The 9,976-nt window shown below is 30.1% G+C and overlaps 1 protein-coding gene across 1 annotated transcript in view; it reads right to left on the bottom strand.

The window, feature by feature from the left end:
- Nucleotides 1-267: 267 nt before the first annotated feature.
- Nucleotides 268-9,976, bottom strand: part of LOC124365031 (limbic system-associated membrane protein-like) — a 32,426-nt gene continuing 22,717 nt past the window's right edge. The window contains exons 6-11 of the mRNA XM_046820921.1: nucleotides 9,297-9,394; nucleotides 8,700-8,874; nucleotides 7,675-7,802; nucleotides 6,720-6,939; nucleotides 5,019-5,113; nucleotides 268-829 (exon numbers count right to left, since the gene is read on the bottom strand). Of these exons, the coding sequence (XP_046676877.1) occupies nucleotides 5,019-5,113; nucleotides 6,720-6,939; nucleotides 7,675-7,802; nucleotides 8,700-8,874; nucleotides 9,297-9,394 (716 nt within the window). The 3' untranslated portion in view covers nucleotides 268-829. The remainder of the gene's footprint in view (nucleotides 830-5,018; nucleotides 5,114-6,719; nucleotides 6,940-7,674; nucleotides 7,803-8,699; nucleotides 8,875-9,296; nucleotides 9,395-9,976) is intronic.

Here is a 9,976-nt window from a genome sequence, read left to right as displayed (position 1 = left end):
ATGATTTTAAGTGGAGAAAAAGCTTGTTCCACGAATTAATATATAAAGATACAATGGGTGAATAAACATCAATTGATAATATGTCAATAATTAGTATCAGAAAATGGATATAAATTATCTTTTAACAATTGTTTAATACAACAACTTCACTTAAAACTTATTATATAATGCTCAAGTACTACATAAATCCATATGATGTGTTTTTCATAGTTCAGATAAACACTTAAAAGAGCATCAAGAGGAAGGCAGTAAATAATTCAAGAGACGTACACTTACTTGAGAGATCTTTTATTCATCACAAAGCGGTATCACATTCGAACACATTATGAAAATATTTGTTTATAAAACTTTATTACAAACAACACTTTTGAATCTTATATATTAATTTATAACTTAATATAAAAGTAACAAACCTATAAACATCTTTCCATACAAAAATACGTATTAGTAATAGAACATGTAGTCTACAATTAATTGTAATCTACTCATATTTACAGGGTCAACATTTATTTACAAAAGGAAAAAATAACAGAAGTTTATAACTACATTCTAAATCATAGGCATAATACTAAAGAAACTAAATTCAATTGTACAAAATATTGTTACGTAACCTACTTGTAAATGGGCTAACAAAATATCAACACCAATATACTTATTATTCAAACAATTTAAAATAACTTAGATTACTAAAACACGCTTGAAATTATGTATCCATTTCATTCAACAATATTATAACAAACGAAGCATAAATGATTAAACATTAATTTAACATTGATCAACACGAAAGAGGAGATGATGTGTAGTTGAAATTTCTGCTTCAGACATTCCGCTGTAAAAAAAAAAATTATGATAAATTGAGGTATTTCATTTTATGCTTAGGTGAAATTCAGTTATTAAAATATATAGTCAACTATTTTTCATTTATAAAACAACAAATGTAGACATATTATTTATCACTTTCATAATGTCTCCTATATAACCTCACATAATATTTTGCAATAAAGGTTGCATTGTTAAATGTTGTTTTGTGATAGTACCTACTTATTTTAGTTTAAACCAAATTTGAAAAAAGTGTTTTCACTCAGCTATTGAATTTACCAAGAGCTGTCAATCCATACGCAGTGATTATCAGCAGATAGAATTCTATTGGTTAACATCTCAACTTTCAAAAGTAGCCCAATGGTATTGAAATCACGAACGGAAGGGAGCATGCTAAATGAACCCACTTACAATGACAGTTATTTAAAATATACTGTGGACTAAATGAAATCTTGTCCTTATAGACAAGTACTGCAAAAATTACTACCTTGGAATAATGATATAATTTTGTACCTTGTTCACCTTATTAAATAATACATTATTACTGGTATTATAGTGTTATATGTTAGGAAGTTCTGGACGGCGGAGGCTTGCTTTATTCACCAAATTCAGCCTGGGAGATTAAATTCAATTTGTATCAGTCTGACAATCAGGTTATGGCCAAGTAGAAATATGAGGGTATTTAAAGTGGTACCAAATTATACCTATTTACTAAGGTAATCGATAATTTTACTTGAAATTTACAGCGGTCTAATGAGATAATGAGATTAAACAGTCTTGAATAATCCTAAAGTGCCCAACAATACAATAACCAATATAGTCTGGGAGGTGAGAAATGATTTGTGTTGGGTAAGAACATGTTAAAATTTTTGTTAAGTTTTGAACTTAAAAATAGCCTGTAAAATATTACTAGTTTGTGTTATTAAGATATAAAAGAGACATAGTAAGGAAAAAGGTATATACTACTTAATGTTACATATTTCCACAAGGCTCTATTCTCAACGTTTGACACACATCCAACCATTTTATAATGAGATCAGTGATATTAAAGTTATAATTTATTCATCTAATTTTCAACATAAATATCAAGTACAAGTCTGATATTTAGTTAATGTCAAGTGTGTCAGGCTAAAAAATTCTAAAAACATTGTATTTAGTATTTGAAACTACAGTGAATAATTATGAAATTTTCATTTAGGTTATGTTCTAGTACAATGCAAATTACTTCTCACTGTCCGTACGAGTGGCGTAGCTTAGGAATATTCTTACATATACTTATATATACTTTTAAATGAAAATATAAAGAAATTTAATCCACTTTTAAGAAAGAAGTTAAAATAATTTTAATTCTATAGTTATGAATATTACTCTGTGTATGCAATATACACAGTTAATATGTATTTACAGAGTTCAAAAAGAACTGGTCAATATAAAGAGACTGGTGTGGAAAGGTCAATTAGAGATAATGTTTAACTACCATGTATGCATTAGCATATAGTCTTTAAAATCATCGAACATTTTTATTAATATATCAAAACTATTTATTTAAATGATTACGAATGTATCCCAAAGTTATTACAACTCAAAAACCAAATGCTACGCTTCCATTATATTTGTAAAACATGAACATTCCTGTAACAGTTTCCAAACGAATGTTTTTTAAGGGGCTTTTTGAAAATCTATATAAGAATTTCCCCTAAGAATGAAAATTATCGTCGGCCACGCCATTTTCGGTGGAGTACAAAGTTGAAGGAGTATTAAAGGTTAAAATTAAGAAACGAAATCTTTTAAGAGCATTAATTTCTTAGCTTTCTAAACTTACATCTAAGCGTTTTAGCATTTGTTACAGAGATATTTTTGTTATGTCACAGTCAGAAAATAATATCAAAATACCGAAGTTTCCAATTTCAGGGTTTTATTCGGTTAACTGACGCTGGTTTACTATTTTATTTTATGTATTACGTTTGCTGTTATACGTATACAGAAGAAATATTACATGATAAAAAATTGTCGATTGATATTTTTTTAATGTTTCGATGTCGATTAAATTCGACCTCTAACAAAATTTGCGCTGCTGAAGATCAATTTATTTTATAGAGAAAAACTGTCTATCAATTTCAAGAGCTCCTAGACTGATACCATTTACTTATAAAATTAAATTAAGTGTTAGTTACCGCTTGTAGTAAGTGATAGACCTAAAATATTTTAAAACTTTAGTACAATATTAACGAAAACAAAGAAAAGTCAGTTAAATGTGTTCGCTAATCTGGTTTCCAAAGATTTGATGAGAGTCAGTCAATTACCACATCAGAACCTAGGTCTTGCGGGTAATCTTACCCGGCTTATCCCAATACACAACCATATCGTAATAAATATATCTTTATGAGTGTGTTGTTGCAGCTTATACATGCGCAGGTCCTTTAGGGCATTAAAAGAATTAGTCACTATAGTGATCTTTGTCGGTTTTCAAACCTGTTATCAACGCAATAAAATATAATGTATTTATATCAGATAAGAATATACAAAATCGGAATATGTAGAAATATAATAATTTCCCTATAAATACCTAAATGCTACCCTTTTTGTCATTCCTTTATATAATTTCAAATTTATTCGGTACAAAACAAGAGAATACGAAACCACGTTTAATAAAACCAAAAGATGATGGTTAAATAACTGTTAACCGCACTAAATCATTGAATAAAAGAATACTGCTGCTTTATAATGCAGAATTTGTGTGTAAATGGAGAAAGGGGCATAACCATAAACATCCCTTAATGCGAGCCACAGAAAGCTTTCAGCTTAAGCCGGACAATAAAAGTGAATGTTCCCGCTTCACCTCGAAGAATGTTTCATAGCTCTGTATCATTTCAAAAGGTATTCATTTCATTTCAACCAAGTGTCACCATCTTTTTCATCCAAGCATATAAGCTTAAAACATATTTTAATTTCTATGCGATGAATAACTTTATATACGAGGCAGACGAGTTAACTACTTATTTAAAATAAACTGAATGGAAATAGGGATTTGTTTCTCTTTGAACTCTAAATTTGTATTTACATTATAAAATATAACCAATCCAAGATTTATAATAAGAAAATGAGACCTTAAGATAACTGTTTGTGTAAAAAATACAATATTATGAATTTGGCTATTTAAACGAATATTGACTCATTTCGAGGGATTTATAGTTCTTGAAACACATTAAATTCGAAATATAACACAAATATATGTTTGGAATGTAATCCGCAAATATTCTAATTTAGAGAAATAAACTCTTAAGTGCAAGTTAAAAAAAACCTTAAATGTCACTTAATTATTTTAATCCAATGCTCTAAAGAGGGTTAAATACAGGAAAAGCCAAATAATACTTAAAATGATATAGAATAAAAGTGGTATTAGTGAAATATCCGAGAGCTAATTTGCTTTGTATAAGCGTGTAGTCTAACTTTGTTGTAAAGGAGATTCAGCTAAGATAAAAAGTTTTGTTCAACGTAGCTAATAATGAGAGGCTATTGCATAAAATTTACCGAATCACAAGTTATTGCTCTAGTTACATTTTAAGCTTAACAAGAATGAAAGTTAAATCTTCTCCACTGAAAGAGATAAATATTTAATATCAGTTTCACTCGGTGTAATTAACGTAGTTATTTTGTATACTTTATTATATTTAAAAACCTCGTTTTATAACTTAATAATATATAGTAAGACGTAACGTAATTAAAAATACATTTAACATTAAACCCCTCTAGCCTGTGTTTCTCAGAATTAGGAGAAAATACTTTTAAAACACATAGCACTGAGTTGAGGATACTTATGTTTGTTTTGATGTTAAAACATTACTACGTATACTGTGTCTGGCGCCGGAGAGCCGTGCCCCTGAGATATTGTAGACTCTTATTGCGGTACTGCCTCCATTTCGCAGATCCCAACGCAACCACTAGTACTATATAAAATCTAATTGCAAGGCATTTCTTACTTATAAGAAAGTTTAATCTATGTGAAGAGATTATTTTAAGAGATATCTATAGATTTTCCTTTAATGGTCCTCCTCTAAATGAAAATCCACTTTAACATTACACTATATTCCATTTTCAGATTGTTACGTTTTTGCGGTTAATAATATCAGTTAAGCCCAGTTTATTAAATATTCCTCACTCTTACATATATACCATAGTTTACACACAACTGTACTCACCTATAGAATGATGCCTAGAATCAACGTAGCCAACAATCCCACTGCATTGATATATGATTTTGGTGACCTTGATGAGAGCAGCTCCAAATTTCTCTCTGAAAAATAAAATAACACTAATCATTAGTTGCACCAGTTACATTCTGCATTTATATATATTTATTTATATGCATTATATTTATATATATATATATATATATATATATATATATATATATATATATATCACCAGGTTAAATATAAAACGTATTTTATTAGTTTAATGCGAGTTACATATATTTGATTTAAAAAAATACAAATATATATATATATATTAAAATATAAAATGTTTTTATCAGATTTTATGGGATTTTTAATTTTATTAGGTCGAGGAAATTAACTATATATTTAATGTCTTAAAATTCAAATGCATTCATCTACTTCCAGATCCAGCATTGACCATTTGATGCTAACGTAACTCCTCCCAAGATTGTTAAAAATATTAATTATTGCGGTATAGATAAAATACTGTTACATCAAATATATATAAACATACATAGCTGCGTAACAAAAAATCGTTTATCGAAAAATATGAAATTATTCGTAACAAATCTTCAAGAGTTTATCAAGCGCCTAACAACTTAACACACACACACACACACACACACACACACACACACACACACACACACACACACACACACACATATTACCAGAAGTAGGGTCAAAATCTTAATAATAAGAATATGCCGTATTTTTAAAACAAAAGAAGAAAACTAGAGCCGCAATGACGTCTGATAACCGCTGGAAAGTATATATATTCTTTCCAGCGGTATTCATACGTCATTGCGGCTCTAATTTCTTTCTTTTAATTTAAAAATGCAGTATATTCTTATTATTGAGATTTGTAGACCCTACTTCTGGGAATGAAAATGAGGATATCGATCCAGAGAAAGATTTAGGTTCAGTTGGATATAAAATGAAAAATTCCAAAAGAGAAAAGTTGTGCTACTTACTGCTTACGCTTTTTTAAGCAATAATTTTATACTTGGATATCTATAAGGAGTTTAATTGTATTTCATTATTACTTATATAATACAAGAAATTTCATTGCAATGCGTTTTTATATACAGCTACTTCAATTTAAACATTGTTTATTTATTAAAATCCGTTTTTTCGAAAAGTATTTTGCACATGTATTGAGTATTTTATTTTAATCCTAAAAAAAGGCAGGACTAGGATACAAACATTATGATAAGCTAATATGATAAAAATATAACGTTAAATACAGGTGTCCTTTAATATAAGAATAAGTCTGGTCTAGTATAGAAATCGAACACAAATTTCAGTAAAACAAAGTATAATGTTTTTTTTTAATCATATTATTTCTTGAAAATATTATGAAATCCTCTTGGAAATATATTTGAAGTATTCATATGATTAAGTGCGTAAATTCTACCTTAGACTGTACGGTTGTTCAATTTGTCTCGAATTATTCTACACTAAGACGCCTTTATTAAATCAAAAATTTATGACGATAGCATTACTTTTCTTGAAAACGATTTATAATGTCTAAATTCGAAATATTGTTACTGTACAAGAATAAATCTTACGAGAAATAGAGGCAAAGCTAACTATTAAACTGTCAACGACAAATATATATATATATTTGGTAGTTATATCACAGCTTGTTCAACTGTAATCAAACTAATTGACTGGAGTTACCGAAGAAGTCATCGTCAGGTCCTCGGGTGTAGAACTGGTAGACGTCTGACAGCTCTCCCCAGCCGTAGCGGTTACTGGCTTGTACGTGGACCTGGAACACGGCGGCGGACTGCAGTCCCCGGATGTTGTACGACAGGAAGTGCTGAGAAGATGATATCCTCCAGGCAGGTTTGAAGCTTACTTCCTTCCAAGTACCCAGCTGCTGGTGGGAGTCGTTGATCTAGGCAGATATGATGCAGTAGTTTGGGTATATCACAAGAAGTAATAAAATAAGATATAGCAAGCAGGAAATTACTGAAATGCTGAACCAATAAGAGAATATACATTATACATTTTGTTTAGTTGCATATACTTTTTTTAATAAAAGATACGCTTTATTCTTGTAATTAAGTTTAAAAATAAACGTAAGATTATATGTCAAAGAATGCTAATTATATTTGACTAAATTACCTAACTAATTATTTGATGCGGCAGCACTCGTTTCCATCTCTCAGGAGCTCTTTGAACGGCAATACTATATCTGATAGTACTAAACCGTGCTAAGGGGAAATATGTAAAAATCCTTCTGCAAACTCTTATTAACCTTTCAGAAAATATATAATTGTCAGCCATTGCCTTAAACCATATTAGACGATGGATAATTCTATAGTTTAATTAATTATTCGCTCAAAATAAAGTAACTAATAGTTTCTCCTTTCGTGAGCACAGGAGGCTATGTGTATATCCTTAATAGTTAATAATACAGTACAAGTAAAATGGTGTTTACAACCCTTGGAAACGTTATATATGCCAACATCAACATTCTGTGTTAGTCAAGCTTTTGAAATGTAACAGACCACTTAGAAATCCAATGTGTAGCAAATTTGCGGTTTCATGAAAAGAGGTTTCTACGCAATTTATATATCTATTGTATTTTGGAACTGACGTGATTAATAGCTCATGTTTTAGGACTCACCAATATCCTTCTGTAAATGAAGCGGACCTCTAGCAAGGGAGACACAGACTCCACCACAGCTGTCAGGTTGTAACTGGTGACAGAGTAGCTGTATGGTGAGCTAACCACCTTCGCTCGGCCTGGCTTACCTGTTCATATATTGCACACCTTTACTATAACTAATTTGTTAACTTTCTAATTTTGTTACGAAAATTCTTTATGTACTAATTTAACCACCTAAACCTTTTTCCAATCTCCCTAAAATGATTTTTACTTTTATTGTTATGGAAATTTAAAGATATTTTTACACTATTCCCGCAATTATAAACAGAGTTTTTAAAAAACTTATCGTTATTACGTATATACTGATTGTAATCTTGTATATAGAAATATTACATTGCAGTTTTCAACATAATTGATTTATGTTCGTTTCTTTAAGCACTATACTTATTGTGTGTTGTTCTAAGTGTATGCAAATTAAAACTCAGAAATTAGTACAATAATTAGAATTGGAACGTTATATTTATTATATCTCATATTGGAAATTTTTCACCGTCCCGTAATTTAAAATAATATTTTTGGAAAAAATACATCTTTTCAAGTAGATTTTGTCTTTAGTCTAAATATGTTTGTAGTTTGTTACGTAGCAAAATAAAAGTCAGCTGTTTCTGACAGACGCACAAAGTGCGGCTCAACTGGTAGCAACGAAACATTTCTGGAGTCAAAAATTGTATCAGTTTTTATTTAATGCTATCATTGACCACAATACCACAACTGTAAGAGTGGTCAGTTTTTGCGAGGGAAATTTTCATTTTCATTTCATACGTTGATTTGTGCCCTTTAAATTCGGGAATAAATTATTATTCTCATTTATATTTATACATACATTCTATTTCAACATCATACAAACAAATCAGATTGTATAGTTATATTACTCATAGTCATGAATAAGAGCCAACTTCCAATAGGTTGAAAGGAAGTAGTATTGAGATTAATACTGAAAGAAAATTCATTGAAAAACAGCCCGGATACTGCATAATATTTACCCGTGATCAGAATGTTTTCTCTGGTCTTGCCGAGCGAGTTCTCTGCGGCGCATGTGAAATTGCCGAAATCCGAGGACTGAATGTTGATGATGCTGAGCGTGTGCCGGTTTCCGTTCTTGTCCAGCGAGTAGCGGTTAGATGAAGTCAGAATACTTCCGTCTCTCACCCACACCATCTATCAGAAATGCAACAACAAAATCCTGTCTTTATCTATACCTTGTTATAAAACCAGAGTTCGTGAAATTATCAGACGATTGCAATACAATAAATAATTATTGAATACACTAGGCTAACTACAGATTGAGGGTAGCTTTAAAAAATACTACTGTTATACAAAATTACGACGAAGAACTTGTACTTTTATAAACATAAAAAGTAATCGGCCACTTCAGAATTAAAAATGAGAAAAAATGGCTTACTTTCAGCCTAGTTTAAGTTAGGATAAACGTGTATCAAAAATAAAAATGAAAACTATTATGTTTATTTACTGAGCCTAAATATTACTAAACTAACAGTCTTCTGAAAATATATTTCATCATAATTTTTACATTCTGAATTTATTATAGAATTAAATCAAGAATGCCGGAGTTCACTCACATTTGGTGTGGGATTGCCGTAAACTGTGCAAACCAACAGCTCGTTCCTCCCTTCAGCTGTCTGAACACGACATCTCTCCGCTTCAATTTCTGGGGAATCTAAAATATAAAAGAACTGTCAACACTACAACATATAAAACATTAGGAAAGTAGTTAATAGATTATTAGTATCAAGTGTGTTATGTTTCATTATTTAAAGCTCTTGCAAGAATAAGATCATATAAGTTTCTGTTTATTGCATCATTATTTATAGTTAATATTCTTACGTCAGGAGTTAAAAAAATGTATTTACCATTGATAGTTGATTCTAAACCACCGTATTTTTTATAAACCGGGATCGGATTTCGAGTTATCACAATGTGCTGTGTCTGCTTCATCTACTGTACAACTAGCGTCATTATAATTATACAGAATCCTCAAACCCAATAGCCGCTTTTATTAGTCTATAGATACCTTAAACTCAATAGCCACTTTTATGAATATATAGAAACCTCAAAGCCACTAGCCGCTTTTTTAGTCTATTGATACCTTAAACTCAATGGCCACTTTTATTAATAGAAGGAAACCTCAAAACCCCTAGCCGCTTTTAACTTGAAACTATAGAAATGGTTATTTGTAGACTGCTTATAAGCTGTAATATTATTATAAAGAGTTTACCTTAAACTCAATAGCCACTTTTAT

The sequence above is a fragment of the Homalodisca vitripennis genome, chromosome 6, assembly GCF_021130785.1.
Source record: "Homalodisca vitripennis isolate AUS2020 chromosome 6, UT_GWSS_2.1, whole genome shotgun sequence".
Lineage (NCBI taxonomy): Eukaryota > Metazoa > Arthropoda > Insecta > Hemiptera > Cicadellidae > Homalodisca > Homalodisca vitripennis.
This window is presented reverse-complemented; position numbering and strand designations above follow the sequence as displayed.